Source organism: Lutjanus erythropterus, chromosome 12 (assembly GCF_056507025.1).
Source record: "Lutjanus erythropterus isolate fLutEry1 chromosome 12, fLutEry1.hap2, whole genome shotgun sequence".
Taxonomy (NCBI): domain Eukaryota; kingdom Metazoa; phylum Chordata; class Actinopteri; order Lutjaniformes; family Lutjanidae; genus Lutjanus; species Lutjanus erythropterus.
Window position 1 is genome coordinate 1,033,757 of NC_139328.1, and position 26,774 is coordinate 1,060,530.

The following is a 26,774-nucleotide window of genomic DNA, read 5'->3' on the forward strand; positions in this document are numbered from 1 at the left end:
GGTTGTTAACAGTAGTATTTGTTAACAGTAGTATTTCTTAACAGTAGTATTCATTGTTTGTTAACAGTAGTGTTTGTTAACAGTAGTGTTTGTTAACAGTAGTATTTGTTAATAGTAGTGTTTGTTAACAGTAGTATTTGTTAACAGTAGTGTTTGTTAACAGTAGTGTTTGTTAACAGTAGTATTCGTTGTTTGTTAACAGTAATGTTTGTTAACAGTAGTATTTGTTAACAGTAGCGTTTGTTAACAGTAGTATTTGTTAACAGTAGTGTTTGTTAACAGTAATGTTTGTTAACAGTAGTATTCGTTGTTTGTTAACAGTAATGTTTGTTAACAGTAGTATTTGTTAACAGTAGCGTTTGTTAACAGTAGTGTTTGTTAACAGTAGTGTTTGTTAACAGTAGTATTTGTTAACAGTAGTATTTGTTGTTTGTTAACAGTCATGTTTTTTAACAGTAGTGTTTGTTAACAGTAGTATTTGTTAACAGTAGTACTTGTTAACAGTAATGTTTGTTAACAGTAGTGTTTGTTAACAGTAATGTTTGTTAACAGTAGTGTTTGTTAACAGTAATATTTGTTAATAGTAGTGTTTGTTAACAGTAATATTTGTTAGCAGTAGTGTTTGTTAACAGTAATGTTTGTTAACAGTAGTATTCGTTGTTTGTTAACAGTAATGTTTGTTAACAGTAGTATTTGTTAACAGTAATGTTTGTTAACAGTAGTGTTTGTTAACAGTAGTATTTGTTAACAGTAGTATTCGTTGTTTGTTAACAGTAGTGTTTGTTAACAGTAGTGTTTGTTAACAGTAGTGTTTGTTAACCGTAGTATTTGTTGTTTGTTAACAGTAATGTTTGTTAACAGTAGTATTTGTTAACAGTAGTATTTGTTAACAGTAGTATTCGTTGTTTGTTAACAGTAATGTTTGTTAACAGTAGTATTTGTTAACAGTAATGTTTGTTAACAGTAGTGTTTGTTAACAGTAGTGTTTGTTAACAGTAGTGTTTGTTAACAGTAGTATTTGTTAACAGTAGTGTTTGTTAACAGTAGTATTTGTTAACCGTAGTGTTTGTTAACCGTAGTATTTGTTAACAGTAGTATTTGTTGTTTGTTAACAGTAATGTTTGTTAACAGTAGTGTTTGTTAACCGTAGTATTCGTTGTTTGTTAACAGTAATGTCTGTTAACAGTAGTATTTGGTAACAGTAATGTTTGTTAACAGTAGTATTTGTTAACAGTAGTATTTGTTAACAGTAGTATTTGTTGTTTGTTAACAGTAGTGTTTGTTAACAGTAGTATTTGTTAACAGTAGTATTTGTTAACAGTAGTGTTCCTTAACCGTAGTATTTTTTGTTTGTTAACAGTAATGTTTGTTAACAGTAGTATTTGTTAACAGTAGTGTTTGTTAACAGTAGTATTTGTTAACAGTAGTATTTCTTAACAGTAGTGTTTGTTAACCGTAGTATTTGTTAACAGTAGTGTTTGGTAACCGTAGTATTTGTTAACAGTAGTATTCATTGTTTGTTAACAGTAATGTTTGTTAACAGTAGTATTTGTCAACAGTAATGTTTGTTAACAGTAGTATTTGTTAACAGTAGTGTTTGTTAACAGTAGTGTTTGTTAACAGTAGTATTTGTTGTTTGTTAACAGTAATGTTTGTTAACAGTAGTGTTTGTTAACAGTAATGTTTGTTAACAGTAGTATTTGTCAACAGTAATGTTTGTTAACAGTAATGTTTGTTAACAGTAGTATTTGTCAACAGTAATGTTTGTTAACAGTAGTGTTTGTTAACAGTAGTGTTTGTTAACAGTAGTATTTGTTAACAGTAGTATTTGTTGTTTGTTAACAGTAATGTTTGTTAACAGTAGTGTTTGTTAACAGTAGTATTTCTTAACAGTAGTATTTCTTAACAGTAGTATTCGTTGTTTGTTAACAGTAATGTTTGTTAACAGTAGTATTTCTTAACAGTAGTATTTCTTAACAGTAGTATTCATTGTTTGTTAACAGTAGTGTTTGTTAACAGTAGTATTCATTGTTTGTTAACAGTAATGTTTGTTAACAGTAGTATTTGTCAACAGTAATGTTTGTTAACAGTAGTATTTGTTAACAGTAGTGTTTGTTAACAGTAGTGTTTGTTAACAGTAGTATTTGTTAACAGTAGTATTTGTTAACAGTAGTATTTCTTAACAGTAGTATTTGTTAACAGTAGTATTCGTTGTTTGTTAACAGTAATGTTTGTTAACAGTAGTATTTCTTAACAGTAGTATTCATTGTTTGTTAACAGTAGTGTTTGTTAACAATAATGTTTGTTAACAGTAGTATTTGTTAACAGTAGTGTTTGTTAACAGTAGTATTTGTTGTTTGTTAACAGTAATGTTTGTTAACAGTAGTGTTTGTTAACAGTAGTATTTCTTAACAGTAGTATTTCTTAACAGTAGTATTCGTTGTTTGTTAACAGTAATGTTTGTTAACAGTAGTATTTCTTAACAGTAGTATTTCTTAACAGTAGTATTCGTTGTTTGTTAACAGTAATGTTTGTTAACAGTAGTATTTCTTAACAGTAGTATTCATTGTTTGTTAACAGTAGTGTTTGTTAACAGTAGTATTCATTGTTTGTTAACAGTAATGTTTGTTAACAGTAGTATTTGTCAACAGTAATGTTTGTTAACAGTAGTATTTGTTAACAGTAGTGTTTGTTAACAGTAGTATTTGTTAACAGTAGTATTTCTTAACAGTAGTATTTGTTAACAGTAGTATTCGTTGTTTGTTAACAGTAATGTTTGTTAACAGTAGTATTTCTTAACAGTAGTATTCATTGTTTGTTAACAGTAGTGTTTGTTAACAATAATGTTTGTTAACAGTAGTATTTGTTAACAGTAGTGTTTGTTAACAGTAGTATTTGTTGTTTGTTAACAATAATGTTTGTTAACAGTAGTGTTTGTTAACAATAATGTTTGTTAACAGTAGTATTTGTTAACAGTAGTGTTTGTTAACAGTAGTATTTGTTGTTTGTTAACAGTAATGTTTGTTAACAGTAGTGTTTGTTAACAGTAGTATTTGTTAACAGTAGTATTTCTTAACAGTAGTATTCGTTGTTTGTTAACAGTAATGTTTGTTAACAGTAGTATTTCTTAACAGTAGTATTCATTGTTTGTTAACAGTAGTGTTTGTTAACAGTAGTGTTTGTTAACAGTAGTATTTCTTAACAGTAGTATTCTTTGTTTGTTAACAGTAATGTTTGTTAACAGTAGTATTTGTTAACAGTAGTGTTTGTTAACAGTAGTATTTGTTAACAGTAGTCTTTGTTAACAGTAGTATTTGTTAACAGTAGTGTTTGTTAACAGTAGTGTTTGTTAACCGTAGTATTCGTTGTTTGTTAACAGTAATGTCTGTTAACAGTAGTATTTGGTAACAGTAATGTTTGTTAACAGTAGTGTTTGTTAACAGTAGTATTTGTTAACAGTAGTATTTGTTGTTTGTTTACAGTAGTGTTTGTTAACAGTAGTATTTGTTAACAGTAGTATTTGTTAACAGTAGTGTTCCTTAACCGTAGTATTTTTTGTTTGTTAACAGTAATGTTTGTTAACAGTAGTATTTGTTAACAGTAGTGTTTGTTAACAGTAGTATTTGTTAACAGTAGTATTTGTTAACAGTAGTATTTCTTAACAGTAGTGTTTGTTAACCATAGTATTTGTTAACAGTAGTATTTGTTAACAGTAGTATTCATTGTTTGTTAACAGTAATGTTTGTTAACAGTAGTATTTGTCAACAGTAATGTTTGTTAACAGTAGTATTTGTTAACAGTAGTGTTTGTTAACAGTAGTGTTTGTTAACAGTAATGTTTGTTAACAGTAGTATTTGTTAACAGTAATGTTTGTTAACAGTAGTGTTTGTTAACAGTAGTATTTGTTAACAGTAGTATTTCTTAACAGTAGTATTTCTTAACAGTAGTATTCGTTGTTTGTTAACAGTAATGTTTGTTAACAGTAGTATTTCTTAACAGTAGTATTTCTTAACAGTAGTATTCATTGTTTGTTAACAGTAGTGTTTGTTAACAGTAGTATTTGTTAACAGTAGTGTTTGTTAACAGTAGTATTTGTTAACAGTAGTATTTCTTAACAGTAGTGTTTGTTAACCGTAGTATTTGTTAACAGTAGTGTTTGGTAACCGTAGTATTTGTTAACAGTAGTATTCATTGTTTGTTAACAGTAATGTTTGTTAACAGTAGTATTTGTCAACAGTAGTGTTTGTTAACAGTAATGTTTGTTAACAGTAGTATTTGTTAACAGTAATGTTTGTTAACAGTAGTGTTTGTTAACAGTAGTATTTGTTAACAGTAGTATTTGTTGTTTGTTAACAGTAATGTTTGTTAACAGTAGTGTTTGTTAACAGTAGTATTTCTTAACAGTAGTATTTCTTAACAGTAGTATTTCTTAACAGTAGTATTCGTTGTTTGTTAACAGTAATGTTTGTTAACAGTAGTATTTCTTAACAGTAGTATTTCTTAACAGTAGTATTCATTGTTTGTTAACAGTAGTGTTTGTTAACAGTAGTATTCATTGTTTGTTAACAGTAATGTTTGTTAACAGTAGTATTTGTCAACAGTAATGTTTGTTAACAGTAGTATTTGTTAACAGTAGTGTTTGTTAACAGTAGTGTTTGTTAACAGTAGTATTTGTTAACAGTAGTATTTGTTAACAGTAGTATTTCTTAACAGTAGTATTTGTTAACAGTAGTATTCGTTGTTTGTTAACAGTAATGTTTGTTAACAGTAGTATTTCTTAACAGTAGTATTCATTGTTTGTTAACAGTAGTGTTTGTTAACAGTAGTGTTTGTTAACAATAATGTTTGTTAACAGTAGTATTTGTTAACAGTAGTGTTTGTTAACAGTAGTATTTGTTGTTTGTTAACAGTAATGTTTGTTAACAGTAGTGTTTGTTAACAGTAGTATTTCTTAACAGTAGTATTTCTTAACAGTAGTATTCATTGTTTGTTAACAGTAATGTTTGTTAACAGTAGTATTTCTTAACAGTAGTATTTCTTAACAGTAGTATTCGTTGTTTGTTAACAGTAATGTTTGTTAACAGTAGTATTTCTTAACAGTAGTATTCATTGTTTGTTAACAGTAGTGTTTGTTAACAGTAGTATTCATTGTTTGTTAACAGTAATGTTTGTTAACAGTAGTATTTGTCAACAGTAATGTTTGTTAACAGTAGTATTTGTTAACAGTAGTGTTTGTTAACAGTAGTATTTGTTAACAGTAGTATTTGTTAACAGTAGTATTTGTTAACAGTAGTATTCGTTGTTTGTTAACATTAATGTTTGTTAACAGTAGTATTTCTTAACAGTAGTATTCATTGTTTGTTAACAGTAGTGTTTGTTAACAGTAGTGTTTGTTAACAATAATGTTTGTTAACAGTAGTATTTGTTAACAGTAGTGTTTGTTAACAGTAGTATTTGTTGTTTGTTAACAGTAATGTTTGTTAACAGTAGTGTTTGTTAACAGTAGTATTTGTTAACAGTAGTATTTCTTAACAGTAGTATTCGTTGTTTGTTAACAGTAATGTTTGTTAATAGTAGTATTTCTTAACAGTAGTATTCATTGTTTGTTAACAGTAGTGTTTGTTAACAGTAGTGTTTGTTAACAGTAGTATTTCTTAACAGTAGTATTCTTTGTTTGTTAACAGTAATGTTTGTTAACAGTAGTATTTGTTAACAGTAGTGTTTGTTAACAGTAGTATTTGTTAACAGTAGTCTTTGTTAACAGTAGTATTTGTTAACAGTAGTGTTTGTTAACAGTAGTGTTTGTTAACCGTAGTATTCGTTGTTTGTTAACAGTAATGTCTGTTAACAGTAGTATTTGGTAACAGTAATGTTTGTTAACAGTAGTATTTGTTAACAGTAGTATTTGTTAACAGTAGTATTTGTTGTTTGTTTACAGTAGTGTTTGTTAACAGTAGTATTTGTTAACAGTAGTATTTGTTAACAGTAGTGTTCCTTAACCGTAGTATTTTTTGTTTGTTAACAGTAATGTTTCTTAACAGTAGTATTTGTTAACAGTAGTGTTTGTTAACAGTAGTATTTGTTAACAGTAGTATTTGTTAACAGTAGTATTTCTTAACAGTAGTGTTTGTTAACCATAGTATTTGTTAACAGTAGTGTTTGGTAACCGTAGTATTTGTTAACAGTAGTATTCATTGTTTGTTAACAGTAATGTTTGTTAACAGTAGTATTTGTCAACAGTAATGTTTGTTAACAGTAGTATTTGTTAACAGTAGTGTTTGTTAACAGTAGTGTTTGTTAACAGTAATGTTTGTTAACAGTAGTATTTGTTAACAGTAATGTTTGTTAACAGTAGTGTTTGTTAACAGTAGTGTTTGTTAACAGTAGTATTTGTTAACAGTAGTATTTGTTGTTTGTTAACAGTAATGTTTGTTAACAGTAGTGTTTGTTAACAGTAGTATTTGTTAACAGTAGTATTTCTTAACAGTAGTATTCGTTGTTTGTTAACAGTAATGTTTGTTAACAGTAGTATTTCTTAACAGTAGTATTTCTTAACAGTAGTATTCATTGTTTGTTAACAGTAGTGTTTGTTAACAGTAGTGTTTGTTAACAGTAGTATTCATTGTTTGTTAACAGTAATGTTTGTTAACAGTAGTATTTGTCAACAGTAATGTTTGTTAACAGTAGTATTTGTTAACAGTAGTGTTTGTTAACAGTAGTGTTTGTTAACAGTAATGTTTGTTAACAGTAGTATTTGTTAACAGTAGTATTTGTTAACAGTAGTATTTGTTAACAGTAGTATTCGTTGTTTGTTAACAGTAATGTTTGTTAACAGTAGTATTTCTTAACAGTAGTATTCATTGTTTGTTAACAGTAGTGTTTGTTAACTGCTCTCATGACTTCACAATAAAAGCTCCTCACAAATCTCAAAAAGGTTTAAATTTGATTCATCTCAAACAATCTTTTACTTTATACACAAGTGTTGTTTTTTCATCTCACTGGTTTGTTGTTAAATTTGTTTTATAGTTTATGTGTTTTATATATTTTTACGCTGTTTTTTTTTTTTTAAGTATTTGACAAAGTATGCTGGGCACTTTGATGTTACTTTGACTCATTAATCTGTATATGTACAACATGTTTTTGTATATTTATTTTTCATATAATGGTAACATGTTTCCATGTTGTCCAAGAGAAGCAGTTTTCCTGTGATTTACTGCAGAGACCAGCAGATGGAGTCAGAGTCCTGTTTGTGTTTGTGTGTCTTCAGGAGAGAAGAGACAGACGGAGAAAAAGGTGAGACAGCTGCTGGTTAAATCATCATAAATGTTGAGATCATCACAGTGAGCTGATGTCAAACCTCATCAGTCCAACAGAATGAAGCAAAGTTCAAAGATACAAATAATACCACAGACATTAATGTGTTCAAGTCACCCTGATTCTCATGTTATATTGAATTCATTTGTGTCTTAATTACAAAATAAAGTAAAACTTACAGAAGTTGAAATAATAGATACGTCACATATTTTTTTGATGACTTTTTGATGGTAAACATCGTCTGAAAATACAGCAATAATATTAACCCAATCACTAACAGGGAATATTTTACTGCAACTTGAATACTTTTACTTTAAGTTTCTCCTTATTATACTCAGTCGACCTACTTTTCTGAAATAAATTTTGAATGCAAGATTTTTACTCGTAGTGGATTATTTTCACAGTGTAGTATTAATACTTTCACAGAAGTAAATCTGAATACTTCTTTCACTGCTGTTTTACTCAACATAAAGGAGAGTAAAGTCAAAATGTCAAGTTAAACTATCAGAATAAGTGCCAGACATAAAAAAAAACATAAATCAGAGGATTTTACATTTTAATAATAAAAAGTTAAATACCATTCTTGATATTTCCACTTTATTTTCTATTTTATTCTCAATGTTTCTTATTTATTCTCAACATTTTCACTTTATTCACAACATTTTAACGTTATTCTCGATTTAAACTCTAATTTTGACAGTTCAATTTATTTCACACAATATTTCGACTTTGTCAACACTTAGTCTTTGATTTTTACATTTCAACTTTTATTTCTCTACATTTCAACTTAAATCTCGACATTTCAACTTTATTTTTGATAATGTAACTTTTTTTTCTCAATATTTCGACTTTAATCTCGATAATCCAACTTTTTTCCGCATCATTTCGACAGAAATTTTGACACTGACTCTGACGAGTTTCCTCTTCGTCTTATTTTTGATCTTACTTCTGGCCCTGGTACTCTTCTGTACTTTTACTGTAGTAACTGAATACTTCCTGCTCCAGTGCTCGTCCTCCACACTTTGAAGCGCGCTCTCACCTCTCTCGTTTCTCTCAGGAGCGCGCGGGTTTGGCGCTCGTGCCCGGGCCTGGTGCTCGTGCCCGGGCCCGAGGCTCGTGCCCGGGTCTGTAGGGGGGACCGTGTGAGCAGCAGCAGCAGCAGCGGCAGCAGAGTGCGGGGCAGCCGGCCGGAGACACACCGACACTCCGGTCACCTCCAGCGGCTCTCACTGGGTTTAACAGCGGCTTCTGGGTGAACATTTCCGGGGAAAGTGAAGCGGCTCCCCGCTGTCCCTGAAGCCGGGTCGTTGGAAGTTTTTAGACCGCTGAGCTGACCTGGAGAGCGGGACAATGAGGCAGAGCCAGCCGGGCTCCAGCCGGACCGCTAACGGCTAGCTGCGAGGGACAAACCTGAGCAGGACGGACACACAGAGACACAGAGACACTTTAAACTCACATTTACAGGACTGACGGACACTTGTGGACGGACTCTACCCTCTCACAGGACTAGTTTTTCTCGGTGTGGACATGGAGACGGACTCGGTGGCGGGGGACGTGGACTCTCTGCACGGAGGACTGAGCCTCCTGGACCCCCTGGTGGACCGGATCCTGGTGGACAGCGTGTCTCAGCAGCAGGGCTGGCTTCGGGTCTACGGTAAGACCACACAGGGAGACGGGGAGGGAGGGGCAGGTCTGACCCAGGTACTGAGCCGGTCTGTTACCGGGGTCAGAGGGGAGTCTGTTACCGGGCGGAGGGAGGGCCGAGGCCCGGGTCCTGGAGGCCGTCCCGAGGCTGGACACCGGAGCTCCAGAGTGTCTGTGACTCTCCTGTCTGTTAGCCTTCAGGTGTCAGTCCAGTTCTGGTCTTCAGAGGTCAGAGGTCACCTGTACACCCCTTGTTCAGGTCCAGCTGGGGTCAGAGTTTGGACCCTGGAAGTTCTCTGGGTGGGTGGAGGGTCCTGACATGACTGGTGTCCAAAAATAGTCCAGAGACAGACTGAACTGTGAGAAGACAAATCTGATCAATTCTGTATGAAACATAAACACATCAATAATTCAGAACTGATCCCTGAACTTATCCTTTAAATTAAACAACTGAACCCAGTAAAACCAAACTTTAACAAAATCCACAGTAATGATGAATTAAGGTGTTGTTATGGTCGAGGTTCGTGTCTGAATTATTTTCACCTGCAAATTTATGAAATTTTAAGGCATTCAAGGTTTTTGTAGAAAACTAAAATTAAACTAAGTGTGATGAAACATTTTAGTTACCTGAAATAAAAACCAAGAACTAACAGAACAATGTTGTGTACAAAACTCACTAAAATAACATAAAAACATAGAGGAAATATCTCCAGCAGAAAGAGGCGCGGCATGTTTAATCAGGCTGAGTCACTGTTTGTATTGTAATATATATTCTGAACATTTAAATCTTCACCCTGACAAATAAAACCATCTTGTAGTAAAACAATAATAATGACTAATAGAACTGCAATGATTAATTTATTATTAATCAACTATTAAATTAATCGGCAACTAGTATGATAATTAATTAACCATTTTAGGCCATTTTTTAACTAAATAAAATTCCAAATTTTCTGATTTGTGCTTCTTAAATGTGAATATTTTCTGGTTTCTTTCCCCTCTGACAGTAAACTGAATATCTTTGAGTTTTGGACAAAACAAGACATTTGAGGACGTCATCTTGGACTTTAGGAAACATTTTTCACCATTTTGTCACATTTTACAGATCAGTCAACTAATTGATTAATAGAATAAAAGGTGGACACATTAAACGAACACATGTCCCTGTGCTACACGTTTGGACATTTTTTCAATTGACAAGATTGCGACAGGGCTAATTAATCGATTAATTGAGAAAATGATTGACAGATTACAGTGAAAGTAAGTGTTAGCTGCAGTCCTAGAAACTAATAAAAACTAAACTGAAACTGAAAGTGCAGATTGTGGACTGATGGTTGGAGAGGCTGCTTCACTTCCTGGGTAACTCAGGGCAACTGTTTCACTCCACCACCTCTCCCACATATTACACATGTGTATACAAATGTATGCATCTGTAAAATAATTAACAATGGAGACATTTCCTTTAAAGGGGTATTAAAGTACATTCTTCCTCTTCTCCATTTTGAAACGAAGACTAAACTGAAATGAGAAAACACACTTAGGAATTGAACAGAAAACAAAATTAAAAATGAAATAATAATAAAAAACCTAATGGAAACTATATTAAACTGAACTATAATAACTATGATTCCTACTCAGTATTGAGTTATTTCACATGTTAATCCAGATTTGGGACAATGGTTCATTTAATTGGAATATTGGTGTTAAATAAGGAAAAACTCATGAACCACCTCTGCTGAATTTCAGGCTTTTGGAATTCAGGTGTTTTAAAGGAGGTTTTCTCCTCCCATGACCAGGTATGAGGAGGAAATGTTCACAGGAAATATAGAGGGTCCGAGACTCATGTGAGACTCATGTGATGCTTGTTGACATGTTTTCTGGAGATTTTAGGTACACTACAGTACTTCGTGGCCATATTGCAGATTTGATAATATTTCAGTTAAGTGTGCAGCCCTGTATCATTCAGAGTATATGAACCGATCCTCAGGTCGTTCTTCTCATCTCCTAAGTTGTGTTTGATTTGTTTGACTTGTGTGATTTGCTGCATTTCCTCATCGAAGTTTTAAGAGACGCGACAAAGTGACGGCACTGCTCACTTACCGTCAGCAGTCAGTTGTCAGTGTGACAGTAAACGTACAGTTCATGTCACAGTGTGTCAGTTAACGAACGCTGCAGCTTCTCAGCACCAAGTAAAGTCTCATCTGTTGTTTCCCAACTGCTAGAAAAGTATCAGGGTTAGCCTCGAAGTAAGCTGAGCAGGGAGGCTAATGTTAAGCTAATGCTAATTGTAAAACATTGGCTCCGGTGCGATCGTGTCACTTTCAGAAGCTTTATAATGAGCCTTGAAGTACAGCGTCTTTTTGGAGACGTGGTAAAATAAATCTGTGATGATGAATGATGAGCGCTGAATGTCCTCTGAAATTATTTAGTTGTTGTTTTTAGCATGTTGTTAGCATGTTGGATTAAAGTGTCTGTGGGTCACCAGACAAAAGGTTTGTTGAGGCTGTGAGGAACTGTTCTGTGGAAACATCACGTCATTTTGGGCCGTTAGGCAGCTGGATGTTGAGCTCTGGACCGCAGGGGCCAACTGACCTACAAGACAAAAAACTGGGTAAAATGACTCAGAGGTTTTCAACATTTCTTGATTCCTTAAAATCAAAGTTTGTCAGAGCTGTGAGACTTCAGATGCTTAAATTGTTTTCCTGACAGTAACTCCTAGAGCTGCAAGGATTAATCAATTATTACTGATGATAATTGATTAATCAGTTTGAGCTGTGGAGGAAATGATGTGTCGCTGCTGTTGCTCACAGGCGGAGAACACTGAGTCATAACTGATGGTGCAGTGATGTAAAGCTGTCCACGCCCAAACAACATCAGTTCACCTACAGACACACTGGGCCCTCAACAGGGACTAAAGGTCCTGACACGTCCTCTCACATCTTCTCTTGTCCTCTTACATCTTCTCACGTCCTCTCACGTCCTCTCACGTCCTCTCACGTCCTCTCATGTCTTCTCATGCCCTCTCATGTCCTCTCACATCTTCTCTTGTCCTCTTACATCTTCTCACGTCCTCTCACGTCCTCTCACGTCCTCTCACGTCCTCTCATGTCTTCTCATGCCCTCTCATGTCCTCTCACATCTTCTCACGTCCTCTCATGTCCTCTCACGTCTTGTCACGTCCTCTCATGTCCTCTCACATCTTCTCACGTCCTCTCATGTCCTCTCACATCTTCTCACGTCCTCTCATGTCCTCTCACATCTTCTCTTGTCCTCTCATGTCCTCTCACGTCTTCTCACGTCCTCTCATGTCCTCTCATGTCCTCTCACATCTTCTCATGTCCTCTCATGTCCTCTCACATCTTCTCTTGTCCTCTCATGTCCTCTCACATCTTCTCACGTCCTCTCACGTCTTCTCACGTCCTCTCATGTCTTCTCATGTCCTCTCACGTCCTCTCACGTCTTCTCTCGTCCTCTCATGTCCTCTCACGTCCTCTCACATCTTCTCTCGTCCTGTCACGTCCTCTCACATCTTCTCTCGTCCTCTCATGTCCTCTCACATCTTCTCATGTCCTCTCACATCTTCTCTCGTCCTCTCACGTCTTCTCACATCTTCTCTCGTCCTCTCATGTCCTCTCACGTCCTCTCACATCTTCTCTCGTCCTCTCACATCTTCTCACGTCCTCTCACATCTTCTCACGTCCTCTCACGTCTTCTCACATCTTCTCTCGTCCTTTCATGTCCTCTCACATCTTCTCTCGTCCTTTCATGTCCTCTCACATCTTCTCTCGTCCTCTCACATCTTCTCTCGTCCTCTCACGTCCTCTCACGTCCTCTCAGGGTGGTGGGTGATATGCCCCTTAATTAATGTTCTTAATTGGAGATGGAAACACTTTATGTGTTTAAGTCACATGACTGATCAGCTGTTTCTGCACTGACAGGAGAAGATCACTGCAAAAACAAAAAAGTTGAGAAAACTTCAGGGCAGCGTACTGCAATAGATTTTTTTAGTTTTGAGCCCAACTCAGATTGTTAAGTTTTGAAAAAGTTACTGATCATTTGTTGAGATAATTTACACTTTAGATTTGATTATTTCATTCATCGTTTGTGTATAAAATGTGAATAAATAGTGAAATTTCCCCAAACCAGAAGGTGATGCATTCAGATAGCTTCTTTTATCGGACCAACAGTCCAATAATATCAAAACATTTTCAGTTTAAGACAAAGAGAAGCACCACATTTTTTTACTCCAGAAAAGTGGGAAACAGAATTTTTAGTGAAAAATCGCTGGTCAGTTAGTTGACTAATTGTTTCAGCTCTAATTAGAAGTTCCTGTTCATGCACCTTTTTATAGTAGTATCACATCTGAACGGCAGAATTTGAAAAAACTTCCTCAATTCTTTGCAAAATTGAGGACTTTTTTTTTTGGTTTCCATCATTAAGTAAAGGTAAAATAAAGATAAAAATGAAAGAAAATGTAGATAAAAAAAAAATCCTCAGTTTTGCAAAGAGAGATTTTATATCCATTGAGATGATGTTTGCCTTTTTTGAAAAAGAGTGAAATTAGACTCTATAACACTTGTATGAAGTCTGCACACATTAATACATGAAACTAACAACATATTCTTGGTGCCACCTGCTGCTTATGTTGATGAGCCAACTCCTAATAATTGCATAACAGCAAGAAACAAGCATTCATTTGCATTTTCTTTTGCTGATTTGCTCAAATTTCAGGTAAAATTTGGATGGAAACACGTGTGCAGCACAGCTTGTAAAAGCTGCACGTCACCAGGATCCTGAGAGCAGTTTGTGGGGAAGAAAAAAGAAAGTTTTGTGAAACAAACCTTTAAATTAGAAGACAGGACTGAGCCGGGCAGCCTGAGAAAAGTTCACACACAAAAACACCCAAGTAGTTGTTTTAAGTGCGCAGCAGTGTTTGTTCCCACGCGTCCTGAACGCAGCGTTGGTATCTGTGGAAGCAGGACTGAAGTCAGGATGTTTGCTCTGCCTCTCCTCCCTCCCCTCCCTCCCTCCCTCCCTCCCCCCCGGTGTTGGCAGAGTGTGATGTCAGCAGCCGGTTTGTGCCGGTGATCTCACCCGGCAGGACTCCGGCTCTGGCATCAGATCCTCGCCTCGCATACCTCAAATAGATCCAACAATGGCTGCTGCCGGCCGCGCTGCCTTCAGGAGCAGCTCACTGAGGAGAAGAATGTACACATGAGGTCGTGTGTGTGTGTGTGTGTGTGTGTGTGTGTGTGTGTGTGTGTGTGTGTGTGTGTGTGTGTGTGTGTGTGTGTGTGAGAGTGTGTGTGTGTGTGTGTGTGTGTGTGTGTTTCGGTCAGAGGCTGAGCTCATTCATCTTCCTGCAGATCAGAGATGACATCATCAGATTCACTCACACAAATATATATACAAAAAGACATGGGCAGATCGGTTTAAACTGATTTATAACCAGATTATTGAAACTTTAAACAATAAATAACTTTAAGATGATTTAAATGCTGGAGGCGAAAAGAAGCTGATCTTTTTTTTTATAATAATAATTTTTATATTAATTGATCAGTTGTTTGGTCCATAAAATGTCAGAACATGTTAAAAAATGTTGATCAGAGTCCAAGACGACGTCCTCAAATGTCTTGATGTCTTGATGTCATCAGCCTGTGTATTTTATGGAAGCCCAGTTCTGCCACTGAAAGAAAAGATATATTCATGGTAAATCATAGTTATGAGATACAAAAAGAGTCATAATTAAGATTTAAAAGGCAGAGTTAGTCATAATTATGACATAGTTGAAAATGTGACTTTTCATCTGATAATTAATTAACTTTTTAATCTCATACTATGGGAATATTTTTTGGTCTTCCAGTCTTTACTGAGTCGGTGTGTGACTCCTGTCTGACTGTCAGGACCAAACTGTCTCTCCGATGGTGGACATTTTAAAGAGACAAAGCTCTGGAACACGTTTAGCCTAGCTTAGCACAAAGACTGGAAGCAGAGGGAAACTGTTAGCCTCGCTCCATCAGAGGAGTCCAGAGAGAGCGATGTTCTGTCCGTCTGTGATGTTCTGATCACCTCCGTCTGTAATAATCGACCTGATGATCTGTTGCTCTCAGAGTCTGAAGTCTGAGCTCGTTGTTGCTGCTGCCGCTGTTTTAATCCGGCTTTGTGGCGGCTCATCGAAAGCATCGACGGAGCGTTTGATCCAGAGAAAGGCGGCTGTTTGTAAGCCTATTAAAGCTGACCGTAGACGGACGCCTAAACACAGGATTTATAACCCCTCCTCCACCCCCCCCCCCGCTGAGCGTGAACAGTCATCATCCACGAGTTAAGTCGGCTCAGAGTCACATGAGAACATATGTTGTATAATTTAATCCTGATGTGTTCTGTCAGATTAAATATGAAGCAGTGAGTCTGACAGGTGAGATAAAGATCACATCCTTTTTGTTTCCAGTCAGTCAGTAAATCATCATAATTAAAGTTTAGATTAGTGGTGAACTGTAGCAGCGCTGTGAGGTTTGGATTATTAATATTATTATGTCATTTTCACCTGTTGTTGAACTTTTACAGATTAGATTTTTGTGATTGTGGACGGGACTCAGATCCCATGTTAAATTAATCTGGCAAATCACTTGTCTGACTGGGCCAGTATTAAAAAATATTTTCATTGATTTGATTGGTTAATCATTAAAGTACATTTTCATGCAAAAATGTCAAAAACAAGATATTATAGATATGTAACAAGTTACATCTCCAGATTAAACATGACAGTTAACTTTAGTCTGTTGTCGTACAGAAGCAACTAGAAAAAGTTAAACACTGAACTCTGTTTGTGTTTGATTTTATAGCAGCTGGCAGAAAATCAAATCACAAAATGCTCCTTATTAGTGAAGAGCAACGAACCATTATTTTCAAACTCGATTAATCGGTTGATTATTTTCTCGATTAATCGATTAATAGTTGTTTGTTTTAAAATGTCCGAAAATTGTGAAAAATGTCGATCAAAGTGTCCTAAAGACCAAGATGACGTCCTCAAATGTCTCGTTTTGTCCACAACTCAAAGATCATCAGTTTACTGTCAGAGAGGAAAGAAACCAGAAAATATTCACATTTAAGAAACTGAAATCAGAGAATTTAGACTTTTTTAAATTTAAAAATGACTCATAATGATCAATCAGTTCTTAAAACAGTTGGTGATCAATTTGATAATCAGTTAATAATTTATTTCATCGATTAATCTCTGTAGCTCTGCTGACATGGTGATGCAGGACGCCGACATGAAGTGAAAGGGTCTTATTACAGTTATTTAACAAAACAAATCAATAATATGACACAAAATATTGGTTTTATTCATTTAAAAACTATTTAATTGATTTATTAGTAATTTTTCTTTATTTTTTAAAATGATTTTATTGATTTGAAAACCAATCAAACCGATAGATTATCAAAATAGTTGGTGATTAATTGAATTATTGTTTAATAATCCATTAATCGTTGCAGCTCTGGTACTTTTGTGATAACTGAACAACATTAAATAATATGAAATCTGGATTTTTCGTACCGTTTCATCTCTGATGCAGACTGATAACAAATAATCACCTTCAGGTGATCATGTGATCATTGTGTAATGATTGTGACGGCCGAGCAGGAACCTGAGAATGAGCTTGAAAAACTAAAGTTAATGTTGCGCGTTGATATTTGACGTGTGACGTTGGTGTGTAACTGCGGTGGATCTGAAGAGGCTCCAGCTTCCCTCTGGAGGGTCAGAGGTCGGGACGGGAAGGTTTCCCTCCATCTGTTCCACAGCAGGACGCCCGGCGGTGAAGCGGCGGCAGCCTTCAGATGTTTGAACTGACGCAGGCTGGACGCGGCGCTGCCCGCTGAGGCTCTCGAGCCGTCATATTGGACGGGGACTGTGGGATCGTGGGAGTTTGTTGTCTTCAGGCCAATTCACACCTGAGATCCCTGCTGGAGCGAGGCGTCCGGCTGGAGGAGCTGGACCGCCGCCAGGCTGCCGTTTGCTTCATGTTTCCTGTCAGGCTGCACGTGTGAAACCAGCAGATATTCACTCTGAATGCAGCGTCTGTCTTTGGTTTATTTGAGCTGATGCGTCACCAGGCTTTTTAAAATGTCTTTCATTTAAAGTTTCCAACATTCCCACATCAGTACACTGATGAAAACTCCGGATGGAAACAAAAACACGTAGAAACTCCTCCTTCAGTCGTCTGATGCAGGCGCTCTTTACCTGCAGGTCCTGAAACTGACGTATACTAAAACATTTCTGCTCATTTTTCAGACTTTGTTCTTTAATAAAACAAGAACCGGTTGTATATTTCCTGAGTTCATTAAATAAACAAAATAAACCCACAAAATGTAAAGACAGGAAATATTCTAGCACCTATTTACCTTACTAAACAGAAAAATACAACCATCCTCCTGTTTTACCAAACTAAGATTTTAATTGGCTCATTAACTCAACAGAAATGAACAAAACTCACCAAAAATCTCTTTGTTCATCTTTCCACTGTTCTAACAATCACCAACCATGATTTGGTGGAAATAAATCACAGAGTTAGACGTGAAAATATTCTGGCTCTACAGCCCGTCACGTGTCCTCTGGTTCAGTGGGCGTGGCCTGAGCCGCTGAATGAGTGAATTAATGAATCGTTTGCTGGGCAGCGGCTCTCACTTGTTCTTTTACCATTAAACAGAAACAGAAACATGTGAATGGGTGAAGAGATAAAGGAATCAGATCCATTTTTAAAAGTGACATGTGAAATTTACAGATTTTACTTCATGTTTAAGTTTAGAGAAATTACTCTTCATGTTCTCAAAGCGAACTCGACTCATTCCTCCACACTTGATCTTGGCATTTTCCCCAAAAGATTACAAGATTATTGATACATCAAAATAAAAATGTAATTATTTTTTTTCCAGAGCAGTTTAAACCCTGGAAATGACCAAAGGAAATGGCTAAAAACAGCACGATTTAGTTTTTATGTTTTTGTCACAAAATTCTTCTTCTGAGCTTTTGTACTTCTTCCTCTTCTTCTTCCTCTTCTTCTTCCTCTTCTTCTACTTTTTGTCATCTTGTCGTCGTCTTGCTCTTTTTCTTCTTTCATTTATTAAGTAAATCAGACGCACGCTGCTCTGTTTGTAAAATGATCAGTGATAATCAATAAGTCCATTAGCAGGTAGTTGATCAGTCAGTCGGTGCCGTGTGTCGTCCTGGTGCAGGTGAGCGGGTTCAGGTGTCTCCGCTGGATGTCTTCAGGACAATGGAGGCTGATCAGGGGAGGAAATGGAAAGTTCCTCCCCGGCTGTTATCAGGATGATGATGATGATGATGGGCTGGGGGGGGCAGGGGCGGCGTTGTGACAGGATTTCCCCTCTGAAACAAAACAAGTCGAGTCGAGCTTCTCTGGACAAAAATAATCTGCCGTCTATTTCAGGACACACAGTGGAAAAACACAGGAGATCAGGGATCCACTGGGATCAGACCAATCAGGTCGTCAGGACTGTCCACACCTCTGACGACTGACGAGACCGTTTCTGATAATTAACTGATAATTAACAAATGTCTTCTGTAACGTCCCACTGTGCGTCTTCTTCACCGCTGACACATCATCACACGCCAAAATAAATCACTTTTAATATTTGTTGCACTAATGATGTTTAAATAAACTGAGACTGTGGGGTGAAAAGTTTGACCAACCCGTTAACATCACAAACAATTGATCTGAATAGAGCTGCAATGATTAATCAATTAGTTCTCAACTATTCAGTTAATCACCAAGTATTTTGATGATCAATTTATCGGTTTTAAAGGGGAAAAAAGTACATTTTCAGCTTCTTAACTGAATATTTTCTGGTTTCTTTCCTCCTCTCTGACAGTAAACTGATGATCTTTGAGTTGAGGACAAAACGAGACATTTGAGGACGTCATGTTGGACTTTGATCAACATTTTCTGACAGTTTATGAACCAAACAACTGATTGATTAGAGGAAAAGTTATTGCCAGATTGATCACTTGTTGAAAAATAGGTCCAAACATGTGAAAACAGGTGGAGCGTTTGGACCTATTGTGACAGAATCAATTTTTCACAATTTTCTGATAATTTATGGATCAAACAAGTAATTGATTAAAATTTGACATACAAACATTGATGTTGAACCCTGAGATGTGATATGTTTTTTTCTGATGTTCCTGCATTTTATAGACCAAACGATGACTACCTGGCAGATTAATCAATAATAGAGCTGCAATGATTAATCGAGTATTAAATGAACGGCAAGCTATTTTTATAATTGATTTGGGTATTTTTTTCCGAAAAAAATTCTGATTTCAGCTTCTTAAAAATAAGATAGAAGAAGAAATAATAATAAAGAAAAATAAATGTAAGAATTCTGTACAAATGTGCGTCATGATACTAAAAAAGTTACTCAAAATATAAAGTGACTAAAAACAGTGACAGTGTTTTTAAAAGTCAGTGATGGATGTTTAGGTTCATCAGATCCACAGCTGCCATGGAGGAAAAACCCAACAATAATATTTTAATGATAATGCAGCATGTGTGAAATATGTGTGTATTATTGAGTTGTGTATTTTGTGTTTTGGTATTCGGTGTGTAAATGGTCGACGTGTGTGAGCACTCAGGTTTCTCCAGCAGACGTCTTCTTCCTGTTTAATCCCTGAACCAGTTTCCTTGTTTGCATGTGGTGTCAGGTATCAGGTTCCTGCAGACAGCAGGAAGTAATCAGATTACTTCAGGTGTAAACACACTGCTGACTGCAGGTCTGTGAGCTGTGACCAGAGTAAAGCTTCTCAGTAGTTGTGTAAACTGGATCAAATGTTTGAACTGTGGACGAGAGCAGAAATGATTAATCACTTATCCAGTCAATAACCAACAATTCTGATAATCAATGAATCGGTTTGAGTCATTTTTTTAAGAATTTTTTTTTAGTCAGCACTAGTTTCTGAACAACCTTCATGGCTGTTTGACTTCAAATTTCTGTGTTGATGAGGTGCACCTGAATGCACCTTGATGTCAGAAGCAGCACAAACCTAAATACATGTTTTAATCATGTGATTAAAACATTGATCCGTCAGCGTGGTGGTGATCTGATCAGCTCCTCCTCTTTATAGAGGCCGCTGATCAAACAATTTAGATCAGAATGAATATGAGCTGATCATTATCGGTGGGTGATCAATCGGAGCGGGTCAATACTCAGTTAGTGACTGATGGCCTCATGTTGCCTTCAGAAGTTGATGTAAACATGTCAGAACTTCTCCAGCTTTGTAAATGTGATCAGAATTGATTTAATATGAATAAATTGAATATTTTTGGATCAACTTTGAAGATGTCAGTCTTGGACCTTTGGAATAACTTAATAAAATAAAAGGCAGATGTATTGGTGATCAATAATTAGCTGCAGCCCCGGTCAGATCAGACAAACTCTTTCAGATAAAAACTGAATTTCCTCTAAAGCTGACGTTTTGGCAGCGTTCTCGAGTTCTTGGTGTTCTTCACAGTGACCTCCGCTCAGTTTGAACTTCCTGTCTGTTTTCTGGAAGTGGCGTCTGTCCTCGGATCGGTCGGCCTCCAGCAGAGGCTTGTGGGAGATTTACCCAGGATTCCTGAGGGCCGTGTCCCTCCCTCTGCTGGTATCCAGGCTGATTTATGGCTCTCTTTATGGCCGCTGGTTATTTTTAGCCGGAGGCTGCCGGGTGCCGCTGCTGGTTTCCGGCAGGATGGAGATGAGAAGTCGACTAATGGAACAGCAGGGCTGCCCGGGACTGTTTAGTTTTTTAACCCCTCCTGAGTTTTTCAGGCTGTGTTCTGGTTGGTCCTCGCAGTGTCCACCTGATTACCTTCCTCTCTGCTGTCCCCGGTTGTCTCCTCTCCCCTCGTGTTGTTTCCTTTTGATGCTCGCAGTGATTTTTCGGAGCAGGAATGTGTTTGGGCTTGATGCCAGCACATTAATCAGATTTCCAGACAGATGTGACTGTGCTGTTACCCACAATTCTCTCCACACCTGACCTTTGAATGTCACAAATGACCCCCCCCCCCCCAACCTGAGCCGGACTGGAGGACGGGGTCAAAAGGTTTCAGAGACGACTGCCGGCAGCAGAAAGCGTCAGAAAAGACCAAAAACATCAGCAGAGATAAAAATCACAGACGTGCTGAATCGTGACTCTGGCTGCTGTTCAGAGGGAATATTCAGGTGTGACTGTCAGCTGACCTGAGAGCAGTTCTGTCTACAGCTGCAACGACTAATCAGTTAATCTATTATTAACCAAATGTTCACACAAGTTAATTGTAGAAACACTGATTAATATTTCCTGACTTTTATGGACCAAACAACTGATTGATTAGTGGAAAAATTATTGCCAGATTGATCACTTATTGAGAAATAGGTCCAAACAGGTGAGAACAGGACTGACGGACTGAATGAAATTTCTCCGTCTCTGCTGTCTGTCGGAGGGACTTGGCTCCGTCCTCGAGTCCTCGGCTTAGCCTGCCTGGGTCTTAGCTCTGACCTACATGCGGCGTCGTCCTGGACACCAGCCGCTTCGTTATCCAATAAATACTGACATGTGGGTCAGAGAGGGCAGCCGCCGCTCGTTACCGCCGACAGGAAGGAGAAGAAGAAGAAGCAGGAGGAGGAGGAGGTTTACTGGGAGAGTTAGAGGGTTCTCTTTTCCTGGTTTTAACAGCTGCTTTACAGTAAACTGATATATCTTTGTGAACTTAGTCATCATATCCACATTACTGATAGTTATTGATCAAAAATCTCTTATTGTTTTAACACTAAAAGTGTCAAACTCCTGAAAAACTAAGAGAACATAAGCATTATTTTGACCTTTGACCTCCAAACTCTATTATCTGTCATGATAAACACCAGATTAATACAAATTAATGCATTTATTCCGTTAGAAAATTAAAATGCAGTAACACCAAAATGTACATTTAGTAAAATGTATATATATATATTTATCAATATACAGCTATCACATGTAGTAAACTGTAATGATTGCATATATTGACAGCAGTATTTTTCTGTAGGATAATAACCATCAGTGATGAGAGCGAGAAAAATATAAACATGATATTTAAACACTAATAATAATACATTTCCACGTAGAACCATCACAAAAAATAATCACAGCCTCCAGGAAAAGACTGGAAAGTTTTAACGTGAAAATTCAGTGAGTTATTGGTGCTGAGTCAAAAAGTGTTACAACCGTCCCTGGTCTCCCCTTTTTTATTTTTTGAATAGTTCCCCAAACCTTCCAAAAACCTTTGCAAAATGTTTCTAAAACCTTGTAAATAGTTTCCAAAACTTTACCAAAACCTTCTTAAACTTTCCTAAACTTCTCCAGACTCTTTTAAAATCTTCCCAAAATGTTTCAAAGTCCCTACTTTATTTTAAATTGACTCCAATTAATTAATTATTTGTATTTTAATTTCAAAATCGAGTCCACTTGTGAAGTTTTATTGACAGAGATGATGATAGTTGCTAAGCAACCAAGATGCATCTCCAACTGTGCAAAAAGTAAAAATGTAACAGCGGTGATTTCTGTGGGGTCAGTATGACCACATGAGGCTGAAACAGGAAAAAATGTTTTATCTAAAAAAAATGTTTTAAATGAAAATACAGACACTTTTAGGAAAAGTCAGGTACCATCAGCGTTTTGTTTTTTTAATTTAATTTTAAAGTTATTGCAGATATAAATGTGAAAATAGTCAAAATGACCTCGTTGGCTGTCACAATATTGTTGCAATCTGAATAATATGAATAAATATTACTTTTTCTTAAAAAAAATACCCAAACTGATTAATCAATCATGAAAATAGATGGCTGTTAGTATAATAATTGATACATAATCAAAGAATTGCCACAGCTCTAATCAACAGATCGCCTTTTCATGGTGTTTTCAGGAGATTTCCTTGAATCGGTTTGATTCAGCAGCAAACTGAAGTGAGACTTGACTGCAGTATTTCTCTCTTTACTGTTTGATAAATGTCAGTTTTCTTATATAAATCTGGAAAATAAAGACATGATGATTTCTTAAAAAACGAAGCCTGATGATCGGCCTTCGTCAATAAAAAACCGACAGATTGAGAAAAGGAAGATCTACTGCAGAGGCCCAACAGGAGGACTGACACACTAAACTGCGTGTGCAGTTTCAGTTTCAGGCCTGCGTGCAGGGGAAACCACAGTCTGCTGCTTTGGTGTTTGGTGAACCCTGATTGGCCGAGTGTGAAAGAAACTTCGTCTCCATCTGACGCCTCACTTCCTCCCAGGAAGACAGACACCAGCCTGTTGAGACATCAGCTCCAACACGCCGTCGCCATGAAGACAGACCGACCTGACGACTGCTCGACGGTGGATCTCTGATCAGAAACGTGTTCTTAAGGTAGTATGTCCTCGTTGCAGCACAGCTGTCGGCAAACCAGCTGTTTCAGCCATTTTGAAGGCGTCCATCTGCTCGCTGCTCCTGCTTGGAGGAAGTCGATGTGCGCTGGATCATGAGTGGACGTAGGACTCCCCCCAAGGGCTGCGAGGGTCCTGTCCAGGGTCCCTGTCAGGCGCCGCACCGCTGGCACCATTACAGGAAGTTTTGGCAGAGATCCGACCCCCAACCTGCTCCTGAGCACCCATTGGACAGATACAAGTGGAGGACATCTGCCTGCCTGGCATCAAGGGCAGCCAAGATGGCCGCCCCTCAGGACAGAGAGCCCATCCACTGGCGGTTGCTCAGCCTGCCGAGGTTCAACGTCGCCTCGAACAATCACGGCGGAGATCGGACACCCACGGGTCACGAAGGCCAGACGAGGCCTGGCTCGCTGCGCAGGATCTTCCCCTACCTCAGGTCCATGTCTGAGCCCGGTACAGACGGCGGGCCAGTGAGGACGCCAGTCAGGAAGGTGGGATCAGACGCAGAGCGAAGAGCTCCATCCGTCAGCAGCGTCTTCACCGCGTTCTCTCGGAGGATCAGCAGAGTCCTGAGGGACGAACCTGAACCTGAACCTGAACCTGAACCTGAACCTGAACCTGGTAGGAGAGACAACATTTACCTTCATGTTCACTTAAGCTCTGACAGAAGAGAGGGATGATGGGAAAGATTCTGTTCACATCAGTTGACCAGGAAACTTCCCATCGTTCGATTCGATTCGATTTGAGCTACGATGTGATTTTCAAACAGACAGACCAGGACAGTAGAACTGAGTCCGGCACATGAATCTGACAGGGCAGGTGGCAAAAACAATTCAACTATAAGATTACTTTAATAATTGATTGATCGTTAAAGAAATGTTTCATGCAAAAATAGTAGAAAATTCAGTTTTCAGCCTCAAAAAAATATGCTGCTTTTCTCTGTTTATTTTCATATTAAAATGAATATCTTTGGGTTTTGGTCGACAAATCAAGACATTTAAAGACGTAATCTGGGACTTTTAACTGGGGTGGACATTTTTTACCATTTTCTGACATCTTATAGATGCTGCAGCGGTTAATCAATGATTATATTATAGTTACTTCTAAGACAAAAAGTCTAAATTCTCTGAAGAGACATTTTAGGACGTCATCTTGGACTGACATTTTATGAACCAAACAACTAATTGATTAGTGGGGATATGTGACATTTGTGACATCATTTTCTGGTGTTTTATAGGCAAACAATTATTAATCGATTAATCAACTGTTAACTGTTGTTGATGATTTTTTTGGGTGGACCTGAAACACGTCTCGGAGACGTGCCGGAGTCATGGTCCCCCAACACGACGTAAGCTCCACAAACCGACACACAAACGACACCGCCGCCTCCTCCGGTCAGTTTCAAACGTACCTTCAGTCCAGATCAGCTCAGCAGTTCACTTCAGCTCACTTCAGTTCCAACAACCCGACACAGAACAAATCCTGTCACCGTCCTCTGGTTCTGGTGGCTCAAACATGTCTGGACGTGGTTTTCAGGTCGTAGCGGTGTTCTCATCATCAGTCATCAAAGCTTGAACTCGAAATCTTACTGAGTCATGTGACTCGAGTCCACGGCTCTGGGTCACGTGATTCTGTCTGTGTTCTCCCTGCAGCTCAGCTGATGTTACTGCAGAGGATTGTGGGTCTGTGACCGGCTGCTGCAGGACATCCTGGTGTTTTTGACTTGCATATTAAATAGTATGTTGATATCATAAGCGTATTGGAATGCACCCCTGTTCCTCTGCGTGGTTCAGGAAGTTTGTGAGGAAAGTCCTGGTGTTTTCTTATCTCTGCAGAGCTTTACTCTGCGTTTCCTGAGGAAAACCTTCCTCTGTCTCTGCGGAGTCCTCGAGCTGATTGAGAGCTCAAACTCAGCCTGCAGCTGCTTCACAAAACATTTCCATTCATTTAGTGTGTAACGCTCAGCCAAGCAGCCAGTTTGAAGGTTAGGTTATGCTAATTGGATTTTCCACTCGAATGTGGCATCATGTGCCGTCGTAATATTTAGAGCCAGACGATAATGAACATGTGTCTTCATGCAGAACTGACGGCTGCAGAGGAACCGCTGCCTCTGCAGCGTCTGTAGTTTTACAAACTGTCTCCTCTCACTTTTATAGTTTCATAGTTTTTTTGGTCCAAAGGTTTTGTTTGTTTTTTACACTATAATGAATGAATGAATTTATTATTGTCAGCCTGCGTGAGCTACAAATCAATACAACACAGATCCAGAATGCTGATATTGTTCCCTTCAAGGAGTCAGAAAATAAACAACAAAGTTCATAAATCACTGACACATTGTACCATGGAGTTAAATCCAGATAAAGACCAACTGAGTTTTTTATTTACACTAAAATGCATCAGGATTAAATCACAAATTTTGCGCACATATCGTGAAAAAAATTTAGAGAAAATTTATAATAAAATAAAATGAGTAGATTTTATGATATTGAAATAAAATGAAAATGTGTGGCATGATCCTTGTTTGGGACGGTCTGGACTAAAGGTCGACCTGTGGTGGCTGTTTTTATTATAACAATCAGGAATGTGATGATAACAGAAACCAAAGGTACAATAAAACCACGATAAAAAAGTCCATGATATTTATCTCAATATTAAAAACAAAGAAAAACTGCTATTCTGAAAAAAAATCTGATATTTGCAGCTTCTTTGCTCCTATAAAATTAAATAAATAAATAAATCCTAAAAAATAAAAGTAGCAGCCATGGCCTAAACATGTCTGAAATATTGATATGAACTGCCTTTGAAAATGAATCATGCATGTAGTCTGCCTCCTGTCTGACTCTGCGCCCATCCATCATCCTGAAACCGAGATGATCTGCGTTATCCGTCACCTCCCAGCAGCCTCGGCGTGCCGCCATCACCGGAGCGTTCAGCTCCACCGTAAATGTCAAAGCAACGGCAGGAAAGCGTTTGTGTAATTGAGGACGTAGGGGAAGATTTGACTTTGTCTCTCTGAGCCGGTGGTTTGTGGGAGGAGGAGGAGGAGGAGGAGGAGGATGTTTTCATCTCTTATTGTGTGAGATAAGACCAAAATCTCCTGTTATCAGTCATTTCATATCCAGGTAATGATACATATCACAATATTTTAACATTTTCTATAAATATAATGATTACTGAATAAATAATTTGTGCAAAGTGACGACATAGAAAGACATATTGTTCAAGTCTTTTCTCTGACAATTAATTTCTCAAGTAATCAGTTAGTTATTTTCATGCTTGGACCTGTTTTTCAGTTCGTGATCAGAAATCAGAAAATTTGGGCTTTTTTCTTAAAAAAAAAAAGACTCAAACAATTAATTATTTATCAAAATATTTGCAGT

General features: G+C 37.2%; 1 protein-coding gene across 3 annotated transcripts in view; it reads left to right on the forward strand.

The window, feature by feature from the left end:
* The first annotated feature begins 8,255 nt into the window (after positions 1-8,255).
* The window catches only part of rasal2 (RAS protein activator like 2), an 81,688-nt gene continuing 63,169 nt past the window's right edge, over positions 8,256-26,774 (forward strand). Inside the window, exon 1 of one of the 3 annotated variants that reach the window (XM_084731334.1) lies at positions 8,256-8,968. In XM_084731334.1, coding sequence (XP_084587460.1) covers positions 8,842-8,968 — 127 coding nt within the window. In that variant the 5' untranslated portion in view covers positions 8,256-8,841. Of the gene's footprint in view, positions 8,969-23,269; positions 24,016-26,774 lie in introns of those variants that run through there. The other 2 variants (XM_084731333.1, XM_084731332.1) reach the window with 2 other exon arrangements.